General features: G+C 41.4%; 1 protein-coding gene and 1 non-coding gene across 2 annotated transcripts in view; both read left to right on the top strand.

Annotated features, from left to right (window-relative positions):
* Positions 1-23,111, top strand: part of ALG13 (ALG13 UDP-N-acetylglucosaminyltransferase subunit) — a 115,697-nt gene that overhangs the window by 55,906 nt on the left and 36,680 nt on the right. The window contains 5 exon segments of the mRNA XM_049767651.1: positions 13,034-13,155; positions 14,589-14,838; positions 15,503-15,595; positions 15,693-15,843; positions 16,824-16,941. Coding sequence (XP_049623608.1) covers positions 13,034-13,155; positions 14,589-14,838; positions 15,503-15,595; positions 15,693-15,843; positions 16,824-16,941 — 734 coding nt within the window.
* LOC125999942 (U1 spliceosomal RNA) lies at positions 14,108-14,265 on the top strand. Its single transcript, XR_007492368.1, has one exon. It is a non-coding gene; the product is annotated as a U1 spliceosomal RNA (small nuclear RNA).

The raw sequence follows: 23,111 nt of genomic DNA, 5'->3' as shown, positions 1-23,111 counted from the left end.
CACACTTGTATTGTGGGTTTTTCTACGTGTTGTGGTGGTATTCATTGGTTATATGATGCAGGCAACACACTTCTCTGGCTCCGCCCTTTCTGAATGGGCCGACTTGCCTCCAAGGTAGGGGAGTCCTCTGTGGATGAAGCCTCACACAGGATCAAATCTTAGGCCCGAGCACGCAGCAGAGTAGACAGTCTGGAGAGAAATTCTTGCTTCTGTGATCCAGCACAGTTCTTAGTGTGGTTTTTTTCTTCTTGTGATTGTGTTCTTTTTTTAGAAAGAGCGCACGGCTGCGTAGCGTAGTGGAGCTAAGTCCCTTCTGGAGCCTCTTTTCAGCCCACTCTCAGGAGGTTCACGCAACAGGATAGCAGAGAGACACACACAGGCAGCACTCACAGTTTTTCACAGTCGTGCCCCACTGGTCAGGCGTAGTTTTCACTCGCTCGCTGGGCAGCTTCAGAATGCTGTATTTTTGGGGTTCACTTCCCAGGACTCTGAGGAGAGTCACTGGCTCGCTGGGTAGCTTCCGAATGTAGTTTCTTTGGGGTTCGCTTCCCAGGGCTCTGAGGAGAGCTTCCAGAGTTCAGGAAAGACAGAGAAGAGTAGGACAGGGCTCCCTTCAGGTGCTCAGTTTCTGGCTCGCTGGGTAGCTTCCAAATGAAGTTTCTTTGGGATTCCCTTCCCAGGGCTCTGAGGAGAGCTTCCAGAGTTCAGGAAAGACAGAGAAGGGTAGGACAGGGCCCCTTCAGGTGCTCAGTTTCCTCAGAAGAAGCACAGCCGGGTGGAGACTCTGCAGGCAGAGCAATCAGCACTCTGCCTGGAAACCCCCACATCCAGCCATTTCTTACTCACTCACTGGCTCGCTGGGTAGCTTCCGAATGTAGTTTCTTTGGGGTTCGCTTTCCAGGGCTCTGAGGAGAGCTTCCAGAGTTCAGGAAAGACAGAGAAGAGTAGGACAGGGCTCCCTTCAGGTGCTCAGTTTCTGGCTCGCTGGGTAGCTTCCAAATGTAGTTTCTTTGAGGTTCGCTTCCCAGTGCTCTGAGGAGAGCTTCCAGAGTTCAGGAAAGACAGAGAAGGGTAGGACAGGGCTCCCTTCAGGTGCTCAGTTTCCTCAGAAGAAGCACAGCCGGGTGGAGACTCTGCAGGTAGAGCAATCAGCACTCTGCCTGGAAACCCCCACATCCAGCCATTTCTTACTCACTGGCTCGCTGGGTAGCTTCCGAATGTAGTTTCTTTGAGGTTCGCTTCCCAGGGCTCTGAGGAGAGCTTCCAGAGTTCAGGAAAGACAGAGAAGAGTAGGACAGGGCTCACTTTAGGTGCTCAGTTTCCTCAGAAGAAGCACAGCCGGGTGGAGACTCTGCAGGCAGAGCAATTAGCACTCTGCCTGGAAACCCCCACATCCAGCCATTTCTTACTCACTCCCTGGCTCGCTGGGTAGCTTCCAAATGTAGTTTCTTTGGGGTTCGCTTCCCAGGGCTCTGAGGAGAGCTTCCAGAGTTCAGGAAAGACAGAGAAGGGTAGGACAGGGCTCCCTTCAGGTGCTCAGTTTCCTCAGAAGAAGCACAGTCGGGTGGAGACTCTGCAGGTATAGCAATCAGCACTCTGCCTGGAAACCCCCACATCCAGCCATTTTGAATCCAGTATTTTCACCTGAAAGCTTGTCACTCAAAAAAGGGTGTTTGAACCCTTTAATTTATCCAAAAGCACTTGGAGTAGTTGCTCCAGCCAGTCATCATTGTTGACACAGTGAAGTATTTCCCAGAAAACTTAGTGGGTTTATTTTTCCACTGGGAATCAAGCGAATGCACAAGTAGACGAATGTGAAATATGAATTATGAAATATGAAATAAATGAAATCACACAGAATTACATGGTGAAAACAAGTGTCGAGGGAGAGGCAAGAGCCCAAATACCACTTTTTGAAGAGGCTTTCTTTGGTTTATTTTTCATTTCTTGCCCCTTTATCAAAGAGTAATTAATTGTGTATCTCTGGGCCATTCTCTGAATGCTCAAGTCTATTCCATTGATCTGGGGGTCTCTTTATTTCAGTACCATGCTGTTTTAATGAGTATTGCTTTGTAGTACAATTTAAAGTTAGGGAATGGATGCCTTTCATCTTCTTTTTTCTTTTTTTTTTTTTTTTTTTTTTAAATTTTTATAATTAATTTTATTATAAGATAGTGAAGGCTGTTTTAAAATACAATTTATAACGTATAACATTAAAAGGAAAGAAAAAATAAAAATTTTTTTTTTTAATTTTTTTATTTAAACACCTTGATTACATACATGATTGTGTTTGGGTTTCAGTCATAAAAGGAACACCACCCATCACCAGTGCAACATTCCCATCACCCAAGTCCCAAATCACCCTCCTCCCCACCCAACCCCCGCCTGTACCCTAAACAGGCTCTACATTTCCCTCATACATTCTCAATATTAGGACAGTTCAAAATGTAGTTATTTCTCTAACTAAACTCATCACTCTTTGTGGTGAGCTTCCTGAGGTGAGCTGGAACTTCCAGCTCTTTTCTCTTTTGTGTCTGAAAATTATTATTACAAGGGTGTCTTTCATTTTTCTTAAAACCCATAGATGAGTGAGACCATTCTGCGTTTTTCTCTCTCTCTCTGACTTATTTCACTCAGCATAATAGATTCCATGTACATCCATGTATAGGAAAATTTCATGACTTCATCTCTCCTGACAGCTGCATAATATTCCATTGTGTATATGTACCACAGTTTCTTTAGCCATTCATCTGTTGAAGGGCATCTTGGTTGTTTCCAGAGTCTTGCTATGGTAAATAGAGCTGCAATGAATATAGGTGTAAGGAAGGGGTTTTTGTATTGTATTTTTGTGTTCCTAGGGTATATTCCTAGGAGTGGTATAGCTGGATCGTATGGGAGCTCGATTTCCAGTTTTTGGAGGAATCTCCATATCGCTTTCCATAAAGGTTGAACTAGACAGCATTCCCACCAGCAGTGGATAAGAGTTCCTTTCTCTCCACATCCCCGCCAACACTGTTTATTCTCATTCTTTGTGATGTGTGCCATTCTCTGGGGTGTGAGGTGGTATCTCATCGTTGTTTTGATTTGCATCTCCCTGATGATTAGTGATGTGGAACATTTTTTCATGTGTCTTTTGGCCATGCGTATTTCTTCTTTGTCAAAGTGTCTGTTCATTTCTTCTCCCCATTTTTTGATGGGGTTAGATGTTTTTTTCTTGTAAAGTTCTGTCAGTGCCTTGTATATTTTGGAGATTAGCCCCTTATCTGATGGGTATTGGGTGAATAGTTTCTCCCACTCAGTGGGTGGCTCTTGTATCCTGGGCACTATTTCCTTTGAGGTGCAGAAGCTTCTCAGCTTAATATATTCCCATCTGTTAATCTCTGCTTTCACTTGCTTGGAGAGTGCAGTTTCCTCCTTGAAGATGCCTGTAATGTCCTGTAGTGTTTTGCCTATGTGCTGTTCTATATATCTTATGGTTTTGGGGCTGATATCGAGGTCTTTAATCCATTTGGATTTTATCTTTGTACATGATGTTAGCTGGGGGTCTAAGTTTAATTTTTTGCAAGTGGCTATCCAATTGTGCCAACACCACTTGTTGAAGAGGCTTTCCCTGCTCCATTTAGGATTTCCTGCTCCTTTATCAAAAATTAGATGGTTGTATCTCTGGGGAACATTTTCTGAGTATTCAAGCCTATTCCACTGATCTGAGGACCTATCCTTATTCCAATACCATGCTGTTTTGATAACTGTTGCTTTGTAGTACAGTTTAAAGTTGGGAAAAGTAATTCCTCCCATATTCTTTTTCCCAATGATTGCTTTAGCTATTCGAGGGTGTTTATTGTTCCAAATGAATTTCAAAAGTGTCTGATCCACTTCTTTGAAGAATGTCATGGGTATCTTTAGAGGGATGGCATTAAATCTGTATAATGCCTTGGGGAGTATTGACATTTTGATGATGTTAATCCTGCCAATCCATGAGCAGGGTATGTGTTTCCATTTCCGTGTGTCCTCTCTTATTTCTTGGAGCAGAGTTTTATAGTTTTCTTTGTATAGGTCCTTCACATATTTAGTCAAGTTGATTCCAAGATATTTGAGTTTGTGTGGTACTATTGTGAATGGGGTTGTTTTCTTAATGTCCATTTCTTCTTTATTACTGTTGGTGTATAGAAAGGCCATTGATTTTTGTGTGTTAATTTTGTAGCCTGCCACCTTGCTATATGAGTCTATTGTTTCTAGAAGCTTTTTGATAGAGTCTTTAGGGTTTTCTAAGTAGAGTATCATGTCATCTGCAAACAGTGAGAGCTTGACTTCTTCCTTTCCTATCTGGATTCCCTTGATATCCTTTTCTTGCCTAATCGCTATAGCAAGTACTTCCAGTGCTATGTTGAATAGGAGTGGTGAGCGAGGACAGCCTTGTCTTGTGCCAGAATTTAGAGGGAAGGCTTTCAGTTTTTCTCCATTGAGGATAATATTTGCCACTGGCTTGTGGTAGATGGCCTTCACTATATTGAGAAAGGTTCCCTCCATTCCCATCTTGCTGAGAGTTTTGATCAAGAATGGGTGTTGGACCTTATCAAATGCTTTCTCTGCAACTATTGATATGATCATGTGGTTTTTATTTTTCTTGTTATTGATGTTGTGTATTATGTTGATAGATTTACGGATGTTAAACCAGCCTTGCATTCCTGGGATGAAACCTACTTGATCGTAGTGGATGATCTTCTTAATGAGGCATTGAATCCTATTTGCCAGGATTTTGTTGAGGATCTTTGCATCTGCATTCATCAGTGATATTGGTCTGTAATTTTCTTTTTTGGTAGCGTCTCTGTCTGGTTTAGGTATCAAGGTGATGTTGGCTTCATAAAAGCTATTTGGAAGTGTTTCTGTTTGTTCAATTTCATGAAAGAGTCTTGCCAAGATTGGCAGTAGTTCCTCTTGGAAAGTTTGATAGAATTCATTAGTGAATCCATCTGGACCTGGGCTTTTGTTTTTCGGCAGACATTTGATTACTGTTTTAATTTCATCAATGGTGATGGGGGTGTTTAGATATGCTACATCCTCTTCCTTCAACCGTGGAAGATTATAAGAGTCCAAGAATTTATCCATTTCTTCCAGGTTCTCATTTTTAGTGGCGTAGAGTTTTTCAAAGTAGTTTCTGATTACCCTTTGAATCTCTGTCATATCAGTAGTGATCTCTCCTTTTTCATTCCTGATACGAGTTATCAAGTTTCTCTCTCTCTCTTTCTTTGTTAGGTTTGCCAGTGGTCTATCAATCTTGTTTATTTTTTCAAAGAAACAACTTCTGCTTTCGTTGATCTTTCGGATTGTTTTTTGAGTTTCCACTTCGTTGATTTCTGCTCTCAGCTTTGTTATTTCCTTCTGTCTTCCTGTTCTTGGGTCCTTTTGTTGAGCATTTTCTAGTTCTATTAGCTGTGTCATTAAGCTACTCAGGTAAGCTCCTTCTTCCTTCCTGATGTGTGCTTGCAAAGCTATAAATTTTCCTCTCAGTACTGCTTTTGCTGTGTCCCATAAGTTCTGATAGTTTGTGTCTTTATTGTCATTTGTTTCCAGGAACCTTTTTATTTCCTCCTTGATTTCATCTCGGACCCACTGGTTATTGAGCATGAGGCTGTTTAACTTCCAGGTGTTAAAGTGTTTCTTCTGAGTCCCTTTGGAGTTCACAAATAATTTCAGAGCCTTGTGGTCAGCGAAGGTAATCTGCAAAATTTCTATCCTCTTGATCTTATGGAGGTATGTTTTATGTGCCAGCATGTAGTCTATCCTGGAGAATGTCCCATGTACATTGGAGAAGAATGTGTATCCAGGTTTCTGGGGATGGAGTGTCCTATATATATCCACTAGGCCTCTTTCTTCCATTTCTCTCCTCAGGTCTAGTATATTCTTGTTGGGTTTCAGTCTGGTTGACCTGTCCAGTGTTGACAAAGCCGTGTTTAGGTCCCCCACAATTATTGTGTTGTTGTTGATATTATTTTTCAGATTTGTCAGCAGTTGTATTAAATATTTTGCTGGCCCCTCATTCGGTGCATATATGTTTAGGAGAGTGAATTCTTCCTGCTCTACGTACCCCTTGATTAATTAAAATGTCCGTCTTTGTCCCTTACAACCTTCCTGAGTATAAAGTTTGCATTATCTGATATTAGTATGGCCACTCCAGCTTTTTTATGGGTGTTGTTTGCTTGGATAACTTTTCTCCAGCCTTTTATTTTGAGTCTATGTTTGTTCTGACTATTCAGGTGCGTTTCTTGTAGGCAGCAGAAGGTTGGATTGAGTTTTTTGATCCATTTAGCCACTCTGTGTCTCTTAACTGGTGCATTTAGTCCATTGACGTTGAGAGAAAGAATTGTCCTGGGATTTAACGCCATCTTTATTTCAAAATTTGGTGTGTCTTTTGGGTAGTCTTGTCTTAGATTAGGTCTTTCAGTTTTTCTCTTAAGACTGGTTTTGTGTCTGTGAAGTTTCTGAGCTGTTTTTTGTCTGTGAAACCATGTATTCTTCCATCAAACCGGAAAGTGAGTTTTGCTGGGTATAGTATTCTGGGTGAAGCATTCATTTCATTCAGTCTTGTCACAATATCCCACCACTGCTTTCTGGCATTGAGCGTTTCTGGTGACAGGTCTGCTGTAAATCTCAGGGAAGCTTGCTTGAACATGATTTCCCCTTTTGATCTTGCTGTTTTCAGAATTCTGTCTCTATCTGTGGGATTTGTCATTGTGACTAGGATGTGTCTTGGGGTGGTTTTTCTGGGGTCTCTTTTGGTTGGTACTCTTCGGGCATGCAGGATTTGATCACATATATTCTTTAGCTCTGGAAGTTTCTCTTTAATGATGTTCTTGACCATTGATTCTTCCTGGAAATTTTCTTCCTGGGTCTCTGGGACTCCAATGATTCTTAAGTTGTTTCTGTTGATCTTATCATAGACTTCTATTTTCGTCTGTTCCCATTCTTTGACTAATTTTTCCATTGTCTGCTCATTTGCTTTAAGTTTTTTGTCCAATCTCTCCTGCTGTATGGAATTGTTATGTATCTCATCTTCCACAGCACCAAGTCTATTCTCAGCTTCTGATACCCTGTCCCAGAGCTTATCCATTTTGTCATTCACTTCGTTTACTGAGTTTTTCAGGCCTGTTAGTTGACATGTTATTTCAGTTTGGAGTTTTGTCATTTCTGCCTTCATATTTTCTTGGTTCTTATTAGTGTTCTGTTCAACTCGATCCATGGTTTCTTGGAGTCTGTTGAGCACCTTCCATATTGCTAGTCTAAAGTCCTTATCTGAGAGGTTGATTAGTTGTTCAGTCATTATCTGGTCCTCAGAATTGTCATCTTCATTCTCTATGTCTGATGCTGGCCTGCGCTGTTTCCCCATTGTCACATTTGTATTGTGGGTTTTTCTACGTGTTGTAGTGGTATTCATTGTCTATATGATGTAGGCAGCACACTCCTCTGGCTCCTCCCTTTCTGGATGGGCTGACTTGCCTCTAAGGGAGGGGAGTCCTCCGTGGATGAAGCCTCACACTGGGTCAAATCTTAGGCCCGAGCATGTAACAGAGAAGACAGTCCAGAGAGAAATGTTTGCTTCTGTGATATAGCGCCGTTCTTAGTGTGATTTTTCCTTCTTGTTGCAATGGAGTTCTTTCCTTAGAAAGAGTGCACGGCCGCGTAGCGAAGCGGAGCGGCCGTGCTCCTCTGAGCCTCTTTTTGCCCCACTCGCAAGAGTTTCACGCAAGAGGACAGTAGACAGACATAGACAGGTCACACTCACAGTCTTTCACAGCTGAGCCCCACTGGGCCGGTGTACTTTCGCGGATTTTCCCCGCCTGGTGTCACACACAGGGAGCCAGCTTTTGCAAAGGATAGCCGGTTTTTATGCTCTGAAGTCCCTCCCTGAAAATGGCGTCTGGGCGAGCGAGGTTTCTGGAGGCTCTTTTTGCCCCACTCGCAAGAGTTTCACGCAAGAGGACAGTAGACAGACATAGACAGGTCACACTCACAGTCTTTCATAGCTGAGCCCCACTGGGCTGGTGTACTTTCGCGGATTTTCCCCGCCTGGTGTCACACACAGGGAGCCAGCTTTTGCAAAGGATAGCCGGTTTTTATGCTCTGAAGTCCCTCCCCTTCATCTTCTTTTTTCTAAAGGTTGCTTTAGCTATTCCTGGGTGACTATTGTTCCAAATGAATTTCAGGAGGTTCGATCTACTTTTTTGAAGAGTATCGTGGGTATTATAGAGGAATTCCATTAAATCTGTATAAATGCTGTGGAGTAATGCCATTTTAATATTGTTAACCCTCAGTACATAAACAGGGAATATGTCTCCATTTCCTTGTGTCCCCTTTTATTTCTTGAAGCATGGTTTTATAGTTTCTTTATATAAGTCCTTCATTTCTTTAGTTGACTCCATTATATTTGAATTTCTTTTTTTTTTTTTTTTGGTTTTTGGGCCACACCCCTTTGACGCTCAGGGGTTACTCCTGGCTATGTGCTCAGAAATCGCCCCTGGCTTGGGGGGACCATATGGGACGCCGGGGGATCGAACCGCGGTCCTTCCTTGGCTAGCGCTTGCAAGGCAGACACCTTACCTCCAGCGCCACCTACCCGGCCCCTATATTTGAATTTCTATGGTGCTATTGAGAATGGGATTTTTAATGTCCATTTCTTTATCATTATTTGTGTATAAGAAGGCCATTGGTGGGGCCGGGCGGTGGCGCTGGAGGTAAGGTGCCTGCCTTGCCTGCGCTAGCCTAGGACGGACCGCGGTTCGATCCCCCGGCGTCCCATATGGTCCCCCAAGAAGCCAGGAGCAACTTCTGAGCGCATAGCCAGGAGTAACCCCTGAGCGTCACAGGGTGTGGCCCAAAAACCAAAAAAAAAAAAAAAAGAAGTCCATTGGTTTTTGTGCGATAATTTTTTAGCCTGCAACTTTACTATATGTGTATTGGCTCTAGGAGCTTTTTGGTAGAGTCTTTAGGATTTTCTAAGTTTAGAATCATGTCATCTGCTAACAGTGAGAGCTTAATTTCTTCTTTTCCAATCTGGATGTCCTTGATGCCTATTTATTGCTTAATTGCTATGGCAAGTACTTCCAGTACTATGTGAAATAGTAATGGGGAGAGTGGGAGCCATGCTTTGTGCCATATCTTAGGGGAAAGGCTTTCAGTTTTTCTCCATTGAGTATAATTGCCATGGACTTGTGGTAAATGTCTTTTACTATATTGGGAGAAGTTTCTTTCATTCTCATATTTAGAGTTTTTATCATGAATGGGTGTTGGATCTTATCAAATGCTTTCTCCATTGATATGATCACATGAATTTCAATTTTCCTTTTGTTGATTTGGTGTATTTTTTTTATTTTTGGGCCACACCCGGTAACGCTCAGGGGTTACTCCTGGCTATGCGCTCAGAAGTTGCTCCTGGCTTGGGGGACCATATGGGACACCGGGGGATCGAACCACGGTCCGTCCAAGGCTAGCGCAGGCAAGGCAGGCACCTTACCTTTAGCGCCACCGCCCAGCCCCAGAATGAATCCTTCTTGGCAATGTGTATGACTGTTGATGAGGCATTGATCCTATTTGCTAGGCTTTTGTTGAGAATCTTTGCATCTATGTTCATCAGGGATATTGGTCTGTAGTTCATTTTGGGAATCAGGGTATGGTTGCTTCATAAAAATTATTTGGTAGTATTTCTGTTTCTTTAATTTCCTGGAAGAGCCTGGAAAGTATAGGCAGTAGGTTCTCTTGGAAGGTTTGAAAGATTCATTAGTGAATCCATTTGGGCCTGGGCTTTTGTTTTGGCAAGACTTCTGATTACCATATTAATTTCTTCAATTGTGATGGATCTGTTCAGATATGCCAGATCATCTTGGTCAAACTTGGGTGGTTATAAGAGTCAAAGCATTTATCTTTTTCTTCCAGGTTCTATTGTTTTGTGGCAAACAGTTTCTGAAAGTATTCTCTAATTATCCTTTGAATCTCTGTAGTATCTCTGTAGTGATGTCTGCTTTTTGTTTCTAATTTGGTTTATTAAGTTTCTCTCTCCCTTTCTTTTTGAATTTGGTAGAGTTTATTGATCTTGTTTGTTTTTTCAAAGAATCAACTCTTTCATTGATCTTTTGGATTGTTTCTTGGATTTCCTATTCATTGATTTCTGCTCTATTTCCTTCAGTCTTCCAATTTTTCGTTTGGTTTGTTTTGCTGCTTACTTTTCAGTTTTATAAGTAATGCCATTAAGTTATTTATGTAGGCCCCTTCTTCTTTCCTGATGAATGCTTGCAAAGACCTATCAAGTGTTGAAGTCTCTCTCCCACTGTTATTGTGTTGTTACTGATGTCTTCCTTCAAGTTTCTAAAGCAGTTATTTAAATACTTTGCTCCTTCCTCATTGAGTATTTATATATGTAGCAGTGTGATTTCTTCCTGTTGTACAGATACTTATTAGTCCCTTATAAAATAAATTTGTTTTTTAGGCCATATGCGGAAGCACTTAGGGGTTACTCCAGGCTCTGTGCTCAAACCCAGTGATCAAACCCAGGTTCGTCCCGGGTCAGCCACATGCAAGGCAAATGCCCTACAGCTGTGCTATCCCTTCTTAATTCTGAAGGCAGTGTCATCTGAAATAGTATGGTCACTCCAGGCTTTTTAAGGGTGTTGTTTGCTTGAATGATTGTCTCCCACCCTTTGAGTTTATACTGTATTTGTTCTGACTATTCAGATGTGTCTCTAGTAGGCAGAAAACCTTGGATTCAGCTTTTTGATCCGTTTTGCCACTCTTTGTCTCTTACTGGGGCATTTAGTTGACAAGAGAGAGAATTATCAAGGGATTTGTGTAGGAGTTTGGTGTGTCTTACGATCTTTCTTATATGAATGTAGATCTTTCAGTTTATTCTTTTTTTTTTTTTTTGGTTTTTGGACCACACCCGGCAGTGCTCAGGGGTCACAATTTTTTTTTTGGGCCACCCCCGGTGGTGCTCAGGGGTTACTCCTGGCTGTCTGCTCAGAAATAGCTCCTGGCAGGCACGGGGGACTATATGGGACACCGGGATTCGAACCAACCACCTCAGGTCCTGGATCGGCTGCTTGCAAGGCAAACACCACTGTGCTATCTCTCCGGGCCCTCAGTTTATTCTTTAAGCCTGGTTTTTAGTCCATAAAGTTACTAAGCTGTTGTTTATTCATGACACTGTGTATCCTTGCTTCAAATCTGAATGTGAGTCTGGCTGGGTGACGTATTCTACGCAAAGCATTCACTTCATTGAGTTTTGTCACTGTATCCTCCCACTGTCTTTGTACCTTGAAGGTTTCTTGTGACAAATCTGCTGTAAATCTTAGGTATGCTCTTTTGAAAGTAATTTCCCTTTTGATCTCGCTGTTTTCAGTATCCCATCCCTATCTATGAGGTTCATCATTGTGACTAGGTTATGTCTTGGAGTGCTTTTGTTTGAAAATTTTTTGGCTGGTACTCTTCGGGCATGTAGGGCACTCTTTAGCGCTGAGACCTCCTCTGTAGGGATGTCCTTGATTGTTGATACTTCATGGGGTGCTTCTTCCTGTCTCTGGGACACCAATGATTCTAAGTTGTATCTGTTGAGTTTATCAAAGGCTTCTTTCTATTTTTATGTTTAACATTCTATTCACATTGACTTATTTGTTTTGAGGCTCTTTTCAACCTCTTCTGTTGTATGGAGTTATGAATCTCGTTTAACAGCTCACTGATTCTGTCTCCAGCTGCTGTTACACTGTTGGAGAGGCTTTCCAGTGAGGTTTTCATTTCTCCTACCAAGTTTTGAGCCCTGTTAGTTTGAATTTTTCTTATTTTCTACTCTCAGATCCTCTTGATTCTTACTTGTGGCACTTTCAGTTCATTCTATGCTTTCTTTCTTGGAGTTCTATGAGCATCCTCCATATTTCTTCTCTAAATTCCTTATCTAAGAAGCTAAATATGTGGTTGGTAATTTTGGGTCATGGGAGCTACCATCTTCTTACTCTAAGTATGGTGGAAGCCTGCTTTGCTTCCCTAGTGTTGCTGTTGTAGTATGGTGTTGTCTGTGTCCCATGCTGGAGTTCTTTGACTAGGAGAAATGTGCGACCATAACCACAAGTGGAGTGGCTGCCACACTCCACTTACTCTTTTTCCTGGATTCTGTCCTTCACCTTGGCACTGCCAATGTGGCTTCTGGGTCCCAAGGCTCTGCCACCATACCCTCTGCTGTTTCTAGGAAGTGGGTTTTTAGCTCTGGGTCCCAGCCTTGGATTCAGTTCCTATTTCATGACAGTTCTCTTTCCCTTGAGGTGCAGACCTAGGACAATAATGTTTCTTCTCATTCAAAGAGGACTCCACTATCCGCATATACTGATTCTTATCTCTTCTCTTTTTTTTGGTGGTTCTGGGCTACACCCAGTGATGCTCACGGGTTACTCCTGGCTATGTGCTCAGAAATCACTCCTGTTCGGTGGACCATATGGGACACTGGGGATCAAACCCAGGTTCGTCCTGGGTGAGCCACATGCAAGCAAATGCCCTTCCACTTCGCTATTGCTCCCCCCTTATATACTGATTTTTAAGTCTTTATCTTACTTTTATTTATTTATTTACTTATGTATTTAATTTATTTGAAAAAGTGGATTTTGTAACCAGGCCTATTTCAGTGGGATGTGATAGGTGCTGCAAACAGCTGTGAAATCATGCAAATTACTCTTAATTTCTTCGTTTTGTTCATTTTCTTTTATGGATGTACTCCATTGTGGTCTGGGGCTACTACTGGATCAGTGATTTTAGGCTTCCTCTCATTGGTGCTTGTGGTCCTGTGGGGCCAGAACCTGAACCCATAGTCACAACATGTGCTGTGCCACTTAGCTAAATCCCATTCTCTACTCAGTTTTCAAATGTAAACAATCACAATAGGGCAGTTATTGTCAACAGATTTAAGAACAGTTTGAAAATAAAGAATGAGTTATGGGAGATGTATATCTAATGATAAACATGTCTGTTGGAATGACTTCATGGTAGAATCTTTTGCTTTAAGGCATATTGTTCCACTGAGTAACTTAAAACCAGTTACTCAAATGATACCTGCTCCTGTATGGAATGCCAGTAGAAGAGGACGAGGTTATCAGAAAATGCCTGGGGGCTATGTCCCAGAAATGGGTTTGTATGCTGAAGATTTTTTAGTTTTTCCCTCCTATATCTCTCTACATTGCCCTTTTCTATGTTTTGTTTTGGTCACACTGATGGTGCTCAGGTTTAGTGCCGGCTTTGGATTCAGGAAACATTCCCAGAGGTCCTTAAGGTATCATATGCGATGCCAGGGATTGAACCCATTTGTCTGCATACAAGGCAAGCACTTTAACCTCTGTACTATCCTTCCTTCCCCACATTGCACTTTAAAAAAGCGATATATATGTTTATGTATATTATATATGTATGTATTCTCAACATCAGCACTGTTGACATTTCCATAGTAATGTCAAGAATTTTTTGTGCAATTTAGGATGCTTAGCAACATGATACCAAGGAAGCAGTATCTACTGCCTTTTGGATCAATCAAAAGCATTACCAGAAATGGCCAATAATGCCCCAATCAAGTTTGTTGAGAATCTAGAATCAACTGTTGTTGAGAATTATGGTTCTAGACATTATGAACTTAAACATCATTGATTTTAAACTCTAAAACTTGGGTAAAATTTCTCAAAAAACTGGGAAAAAAACAGGGACTAGAGCGGTGGTACAAGCAGTAGGGTGTTTGCCTTGTGTGTGCTATCCTAGCACAGACCTTGGTTCCATCCTCAGGCTTCCCATATGGTCCCCCAAGCCAGGAGTGATTTCTGAGTGCATAGCCAGGAGTAAACCCTGAGTGTCACCAGGTGTGACCCAAAAACAAAAAACAAAACAAAAAACTGGGAAAAATCTAGAAGAGAAGCAACAGATATCAGCAGGCATAATTTCTTAGATACTAATAGGTGACTGAAAAAATGTTTTTTGATACCACCAAAGCTTCCCACATAAAAGTGCTGAGATGTTGGTTTATGTAGAAATAAATTTCTGGTTTTACCCTCTTAAATGGAAGGTCTAGCACATCCTTTAAAAATTTACTCCCCCAATACTTACTTGGCAGGGGAGATAATATGATCACGAAGGTGGTTTTCCCAGGGTGAGGCTTAGTCATTGCACTCAAGATGTGCTGACCCCTGCGATTTCCCCAAATGTGGGAAACTCAACTGCATAATTTGTGGTAGTGGGGGACTGCATTCTCCCCTGAAAAAAAATTTACTCCCCCACCTTTTTGTTTGTTTTTTAGGCCACACTCAATGGCCTCAGAGGGTTACTCCTGGCTCTAAGCTCAGAAATTGCTCCAGGCAGGCTCAGGGAATCATAGGGGATGGGATGCTGGGAATTGAACCAGGGTCTGTCTTGGGTCAGCCGCATGCAAGGCAAATTTCCTATTGCTGTGTTATCATTCTGGCCCCCTCCTTCCTGTTTTTAATTTGATTTACTTTTAGTTATTTTGTGAGGTAAGCAAATGGACTTACTGTCTCTTTTGGTTATAAATTTTATTTGGCCATTTTTTGTTTCCCCAAAAGCTATGTCAGAGATGGACATGAAACAACAGAAGAAGATGTTCAAAAAAGTTAGAGGGAAAGAGGTTTATATGAATATGGCTTACAACAGAGGAGCCCCTTTCCTCCCTCCCAGACTTCAGCACAATATTTATTATGGGCATAGCCCTCCTTTGCACTATTCACAGGAAGCTGCTAGCAATGTTATAGCGAGTGAACGTTTTCATCGTCAACATTCATCTCAGAGACAAGGTCGTGGTTATGTAACACCCAGGTAATATATCACTGAATTTCAAGATAATTTACATCTCTGAGTCACAGTTTAGAAGTATCTTAATAACTTAGGTTTCTGTTCAGCAACTCAGAGCTTCTTGTCACAAAGATCAGCCCAGCAAGGGTTAGTGACTCTTGGTGACAGCAAAGACTATATATCTGGCCTGGCTGTGCTTAGGGACCACTAGGGACATACTTGTCATGTTGGTATTAACTCACCATGTTGTTATTCATCATGGCTAAACTTAGCAGTACTGAAAGAGTTTTGAGGGAATTGTGTGGTGCCAGGGATTAAATTAGGGGCCTTCTACATGCCAGGCTCTATCACGTGCATATTTCCTGGCCATTATAAAAGAAAATTTAAACTTTTAGTGTATAATTCTGCCTAATGGGATGATAAAGGAAAGATCTTATGTATGCTTAAAGTCTTTTCAAGTGAATGTGTTGGAAGATTTCTAATTTCATTCTCTGGAGAATTATGGAGTAGTTGAATAAATGCTAGAAAATAGAATACCATTTACAAAATTTGGGAAGGCAAACTTTTAATTTATTGGATGAGGTTAAAAAGGTGTATCAGTTCTATTTACAGACTGTCTAAATGTTAGTGAATAAAGACTTCTGTTTTTCTTTTCTTGTATTCTCCTGGATTCATCTCGCTCTATAAGCAGGCAGAATGTGGTGGGTCCTAAAGTTGGTTTTCACTCTGGCCCAGGAAAAAAATACTGCCAGAACTATGATAATTTCTCTTATAGATCTCGGTAAGTTTATTTTAATTGTTAAAGATATGAATTAAATTTTTTAAAATGTTACCATTGAGGTACCTGAACTGAATTGTTTTTATCATTTTCTCTGAAGTTCCTTTAGACGTAGACAAATGCATTGCATGAATAAGGAATGCCAATATAGTTTTGTCCCAGGGAATGGGCAAATGCCCAGGGGCATGGAAGAAACAATATCTTTCTATGAAGTTGAAGAAGGGCGTGCTACTGCTTATCCACCTTTACCTGTAAGTTGTTTAAAGCTTTATTCAAAAAGCCATTTAATTTATCCTCAAAGCTGTGTGACTGAATTGATTGGTCCTCGGGCCACACCCAGCAGTGCTCAAAGATTACTCATGGCTCTGCACTCAGAAATCGCCCCTGGAAGGCTGAGGGACCATATGGGTTGCCGGGTATCTAACCAGGTCCCTTGGGTCCCTGCAGGGTTGGCCGCATGCAAGGCAAATGCCCTCTGCTATGCTATCTCTCCGGCCCCATGACTAAATTTTAGATTTTTTTTAAAACCAACCAAATAACACCCTTCCTGAAAAAGATGCATTTTTATCTTAGCACTTCTGAAGATGGATTGATAGGGTAAAAGCAGAAAAGGTGAAAGTCTTGGCTATATATGGGCTATATATAGGCTAATATTATATATTTTAATTATATATACATATATATATGTATGTATCTGCGGTGGTTGGGCCATACCTGGTGGCGCTCAGGAGTTACTCCTGGATTTGTGCTCAGAAATCACTTCTGGCAGGCTGGGGGGTGGAACTTATGGGATGTCGGGATTCGAACCACTATCTATCCTGAATAGGCTTCATGCAAGACAAATGCTCTACCACTGTGCTACCTCTCTGGCCCCTTTAAATTATAATTTCTTACTCTACATAATATACAAATTATTTCAAGTGCCCTTAAAAAGTAGTTGATATGGGTTTTTTTGTGATTGATTTCAATCAGGGGGCATACCCTTACCCTATGGGACTCAGAACTTACTCCTGCCTCTGCATTCAGGGATCACTCCTGGTGGTGCTCTGTGGGCCATGTGTGGTGCCGAGGATCAGATCTGGGTCAGCTGAATGCAAGGCAAGCACGTTACCCACTCTACAATCTTTTTGGCCCTTGGTATTGGATATATTTAATCTAGTTTCTTTAATCTACTTTCAAAAATCCTTGTTTTATAACTGCATAGGGAAATGTACTTATGTCTCTGATACAGAGTCATGGAGTTCCTTCTACAGTGGTCCCTGCTACTTCGAGATACTGTGTTACAAGACGAGGACATAGCGCAAGCAAGCAGACTGTAAATACAGATGGTGAGGGCCAGAGCGACCATGGTAAGTGAGTTAAGGTTATGTGTATGTGTGTTCATACTTACGGACGCTGCATGTGGCATTAGCACATCAGGAGTGTTAATTAAGACTAGGTTTGAAAATCTTGCTGTATTCTGATACCTTATTTTGGAAATTATCAATTCTTAGAAAGTACTGGGTTTTTAAATTCTCTTTTATTTTTTTTAATTTATTTAAACACCTTAATTACATACATGATTGTGTTTGGGTTTCAGTCATGTAAAGAACACCACCCATCACCAGGGCAACATTCCCATCACCAATGTCCCAAGTCTCCCTTCTCCCTACCCGACCCCCGCCTGTACTCTAGACAGGCTCTCCATTTTCTTCATACATTCTCGTTATTAGGACAGTTCAAAATGTAGTTATTTCCCTAACTAAACTCATCACTCTTTGTGGTGAGCTTCCTGAGGTGAGCTGTAACTTCCAGCTCTTTTCTCTTTTGTGTCTGAAAATTATTATTACAAGGGTGTCTTTCATTTTTCTTAAAACCCATAGATGAGTGAGACCATTCTGCGTTTTTCTCTCTCTCTCTGACTTATTTCACTCAGCATAATAGATTCCGTGTACATCCATTTATAGGAAAATTTCATGACTTCATCTCTCCTGACAGCTGCGTAATATTCCATTGTGTATATGTACCACAGTTTCTTTAGCCATTCGTCTGTTGAAGGGCATCTTGGTTGTTTCCAGAGTCTTGCTATGGTAAATAGTGCTGCAATGAATATAGGTGTAAGGAAGAGGTTTTTGTATTGTATTTTTGTGTTCCTAGGGTATATTCCTAGGAGTGGTATAGCTGGATCCTATGGGAGCGCGATTTCCAGTTTTTTGAGGATTCTCCATATCGCTTTCCATAAAGGTTGAACTAGACGGCATTCCCACCAGCAGTGTATAAGAGTTCCTTTCTCTCCACATCCCCGCCAACACTGTTTATTCTCATTCTTTGTGATGTGTGCCATTCTCTGTGGTGTGAGGTGGTATCTCATCGTTGTTTTGATTTGCATCTCCCTGATGATTAGTGATGTAGAACATTTTTTCATGTGTCTTTTGGCCATGTGTATTTCTTCTTTGTCAAAGTGTCTGTTCATTTCTTCTCCCCATTTTTTGATGGGGTTAGATGTTTTTTTCTTGTAAATTTCTGTCAGTGCCTTGTATATTTTGGAGATTAGCCCCTTATCTGATGGGTATTGGGTGAATAGTTTCTCCCACTCAGTGTATCCTGGGCACTATTTCCTTTGAGGTGCAGAAGCTTCTCAGCTTAATATATTCCAATCTGTTAATCTCTGCTTTCACTTGCTTGGAGAGTGCAGTTTCCTCCTTGAAGATGCCTGTAATGTCCTGGAGTGTTTTGCCTATGTGCTGCTCTATATATCTTATGGTTTTGGGGCTGATATCGAGGTCTTTAATCCATTTGGATTTTACCTTCGTACATGATGTTAGCTGGGGTTCTAAGTTCAATTTTTTGCAAGTGGCTATCCAATTGTGCCAACACCACTTGTTGAAGAGGCTTTCCCTGCTCGATTTAGGATCTCCTGCTCCTTTATCAAAAATTAGGTGGTTGTATGTCTGGGGAACATTTTCTGAGTATTCAAGCCTATTCCACTGATCTGAGGACCTGTCCTTATTCCATTACCATGCTGTTTTGATAATTATTGCTTTGTAGTACAGTTTAAAGTTGGGGAAAGTAATTCCTCCCATATTCTTTTTCCCAATGATTGCTTTAGCTATTCGAAGGTGTATATTGTTCCAAATGAATTTCAAACGTGTCTGATCCACTTCTTTGAAGAATGTCATGGGTATCTTTAGAGGGACGGCATTAAATCTGTATAATGCCTTGGGGAGTATTGCCATTTTGATGATCTTAATCCTGCCAATCCATGAGCAGGGTATGCGTTTCCATTTCCGTGTGTCCTCTCTTATTTCTTGGAGCAGACTTTTATAGTTTTCCTTCTATAGGTCCTTCACATATTTAGTCAAGTTGATTCCAAGATATTTGAGTTTGTGTGGCACTATTGTGAATGGGGTTGTTTTCTTAATGTCCATTTCATCCTTATTACTATTGGTGTATAGAAAGGCCATTGATTTTTGTGTGTTAATTTTGTAGCCTGCCACCTTGCTATATGAGTCTATTGTTTCTAGAAGCTTTTTGATAGAGTCTTTAGGGTTTTCTAAGTAGAGTATCATGTCATCTGCAAACAGTGAGAGCTTGACTTCTTCCTTTCCTATCTGGATTCCCTTGATATCCTTTTCTTGCCTAATCGCTATAGCAAGTACTTCCAGTGCTATGTTGAATAGGAGTGGTGAGAGAGGACAGCCTTGTCTTGTCCCAGAATTTAGAGGGAAGGCTTTTAGTTTTTCTCCATTGAGGATAATATTTGCCACTGGCTTCTGGTAGATGGCCTTCACTATATTGAGAAAGGTTCCCTCCATTCCCATCTTGCTGTGAGTTTTGATCAAGAATGGGTGTTGGACCTTATCAAATGCTTTCTCTGCATCTATTGATATGATCACGTGGTTTTTATTTTTCTTGTTATTGATGTTGTGTATTATGCTGATAGATTTACGGATGTTAAACCAGCCTTGCATTCCTGGAATGAAACCTACTTGATCATAGTGGATGATCTTTTTAACGAGGCATTGAATCCTATTTGCCAGGATTTTGTTGAGGATCTTTGCATCTGCATTCATCAGTGATATTGGTCTGTAATTTTCTTTTTTCGTAGCATCTCTTTCTGGTTTAGGTATCAAGGTGATGCTGGCTTCATAAAAGCTATTTGGAAGTGATTCTGTTTGTTCAATTTCATGAAAGAGTCTTGCCAAGATTGGCAGTAGTTCGTCTTGGAAAGTTTGATAGAATTCATTAGTGAATCCATCTGGACCTGGGCTTTTGTTTTTCGGCAGACATGTGATTACTATTTTACTTTCATCAATGGTGATGGGGGTGTTTAGATATGCTACATCCTCTTCCTTCAACCGTGGAAGATTATAAGAGTCCAAGAATTTATCCATTTCTTCCAGGTTCTCATTTTTAGTGGCGTAGAGTTTTTCAAAGTAGTTTCTGATTACCCTTTCAATCTCTGTCATATTAGTAGTGATCTCTCCTTTTTCATTCCTAATACGAGTTATCAAGTTTCTCTCTCTCTCTTTCTTTGTTAGGTTTGCCAGTGGTCTATCAATCTTGTTTATTTTTTCAAAGAACCAACTTCTGCTTTCGTTGATCTTTCGGATTGTTTTTTGAGTTTCCACTTCGTTGATTTCTGCTCTCAGCTTTGTTATTTCCTTCTGTCTTCCTATTCTTGGGTCCTTTTGTTGAGCATTTTCTAGTTCTATTAGCTGTGTCATTAAGCTACTCAGGTAAGCTCCTTCTTCCTTCCTGATGTGTGCTTGCAAAGCTATAAATTTTCCTCTCAGTACTGCTTTTGCTGTGTCCCATAAGTTCTGATAGTTTGTGTCTTTATTGTCATTTGTTTCCAGGAACCTTTTGATTTCCTCCTTGATTTTATCTCGAACCCACTGGTTATTGAGCATGAGGCTGTTTAACTTCCAGGTGTTAAAGTGTTTCTTCTGAGTCCCTTTGGAGTTCACAAATAATTTCAGAGCCTTGTGGTCAGCGAAGGTAGTCGGCAAACTTTCTATCCTCTTGATCTTATGGAGGTATGTTTTATGTGCCAGTATGTAGTCTATCCTGGAGAATGTCCCATGTACATTGGAGAAGAATGTGTATCCAGGTTTCTGGGGATGGAGTGTCCTATATATATCCACTAGGCCTCTTTCTTCCATTTCTCTCCTCAGGTCTAGTATATTCTTGTTGGGTTTCAGTCTGGTTGACCTATCCAGTGTTGACAAAGCCGTGGTAAGGTCCCCCATAATTATTGTGTTGTTGTTGATACTATTTTTCAGATTTGTCAACAGTTGTATTAAATATTTTGCTGGCCCCTCATTTGGTACATATATGTTTAGGAGAGTGAATTCTTCCTGCTCTACGTACCCCTTGATTAATATAAAATGTCCATCTTTGTCCCTTACAACCTTCTGAGTATAAAGTTTGCATTATCTGATATTAGTATGGCCACTCCAGCTTTTTTATGGTTGTTGTTTGCTTGGATAATTTTTCTCCAGCCTTTTATTTTGAGTCTATGTTTGTTCTGACTATTTAGGTGCGTTTCTTGTAGGCAGCAGAAGGTTGGATTGAGTTTTTTTTTTGGTTTTTGGGCCACACCCGTTTGATGCTCAGGGGTTACTCCTGGCTATGTGCTCAGAAATCGCCCCTGGCTTGGGGGGACCATATGGGACACCGGGGGATCGAACCGCGGTCCTTCCTTGGCTAGCGCTTGCAAGGCAGACACCTTACCTCCAGCGCCACCTACCCGGCCCCGGATTGAGTTTTTTGATCCATTAAGCCACTCTGTGTCTCTTAACTGGTGCATTTAGTCCATTGAGAGAAAGAATTGTCCTGGGATTTAACGCCATCTTTATTTCAAAATTTGGTGTGTCTTTTGGGTAGTCTTGTCTTAGATTAGGTCTTTCAGTTTTTCTCTTAAGACTGGTTTTGTGTCTGTGAAGTTTCTGAGCTGTTTTTTGTCTGTGAAGCCATGTATTCTTCCGTCAAACCGGAAAGTGAGTTTTGCTGGGTATAGTATTCTGGGTGAAGCATTCATTTCATTCAGTCTTGTCACAATATCCCACCACTGCTTTCTGGCATTGAGTGTTTCTGGTGACAGGTCTGCTGTAAATCTCAGGGAAGCTTGCTTGAACGTGATTTCCCCTTTTGATCTTGCTGTTTTCAGAATTCTGTCTCTATCTGTGGGATTTGTCATTGTGACTAGGATGTGTCTTGGGGTGGTTTTTCTGGGGTCTCTTTTGGTTGGTACTCTTCGGGCATGCAGGATTTGATCACATATATTCTTTAGCTCTGGAAGTTTCTCTTTAATGATGTTCTTGACCGTTGATTCTTCCTGGAAATTTTCTTCCTGGGTCTCTGGGACTCCAATGATTCTTAAGTTGTTTCTGTTGATCTTATCATAGAATTCTATTTTCATCTGTTCCCATTCTTTGACTAATTTTTCCATTGTCTGCTCATTTGCTTTAAGTTTTTTGTCCAATCTCTCCTGCTGTATGGAATTGTTATGTATCTCATCTTCCACAGCACCAAGTCTATTCTCAGCTTCTGATACCCTGTCCCAGAACTTATCCATTTTGTCATTCACTTCGTTTACTGACTTTTTCAGTCCTGTTAGTTGACATGTTATTTCAGTTTGGAGTTTTGTGATTTCTGTCTTCATATTTTCTTGGTTCTTATTAGTGTTCTGTTCAACTCAATCCATGGTTTCTTGGAGTCCGTTGAGCATCTTCCATATTGCTAGTCTAAAGTCCTTATCTGAGAGGTTGATTAGTTGTTCAGTCATTATCTGGTCCTCAGAATTGTCATCTTCATTCTCTATGTCTGATGCTGGCCTGCGTTGTTTCCCCATTGTCACACTTGTATTGTGGGTTTTTCTATGTGTTTTGGTGGTATTCATTGTCTATATGATGCAGGCAGCACACTCCTCTGGCTCCTCCCTTTCTGGATGGGCTGACTTGCCTCTAAGGGAGGGGAGTCCTCCGTGGATGAAGCCTCACACTGGGTCAAATCTTAGGCCCGAGCATGCAACAGAGAAGACAGTCCGGAGAGAAATGTTTGCTTCTGTGATATAGCGCCGTTCTTAGCGTGATTTTTCCTTCTTGTTGCAATGGAGTTCTTTCCTTAGAAAAAGTGCTCCGCTGGAGCCTCTTTTTGCCCCTCTCGCAAGAGTTTCACGCAAGAGGACAGTAGACAGAGATAGACAGGTCACACTCACAGTTTTTCACAGTTCGGCCCCACTGGGCCGGTGTACTTTCGCGGATTTTCCCCGCCTGATGTCACACACAAGGAGCCGGCTTTTGCAAAGCCTTGCCGGTTTTCATGCTCTGTAGTCCCTCCCTGAAAATGGCGTCTGGGCAAGCGAGGTTTCTGGAGCCTCTTTTTGCCCCACTCGCAAGAGTTTCACGCAAGAGGACAGTAGACAGACATAGACAGGTCACACTCACAGTTTTTCACAGTGGGCCCCACTGGGCCGGTGTACTTTCGCGGATTTTCCCCGCCTGGTGTCATACACAGGGAGCCGGCTTTTGCAAAG

The sequence above is a fragment of the Suncus etruscus genome, chromosome X (assembly GCF_024139225.1).
Source record: "Suncus etruscus isolate mSunEtr1 chromosome X, mSunEtr1.pri.cur, whole genome shotgun sequence".
NCBI lineage: Eukaryota > Metazoa > Chordata > Mammalia > Eulipotyphla > Soricidae > Suncus > Suncus etruscus.
The sequence above is the reverse complement of the archived record's forward strand: the minus strand, read 5'-3'. Positions and strand labels throughout refer to the sequence as shown.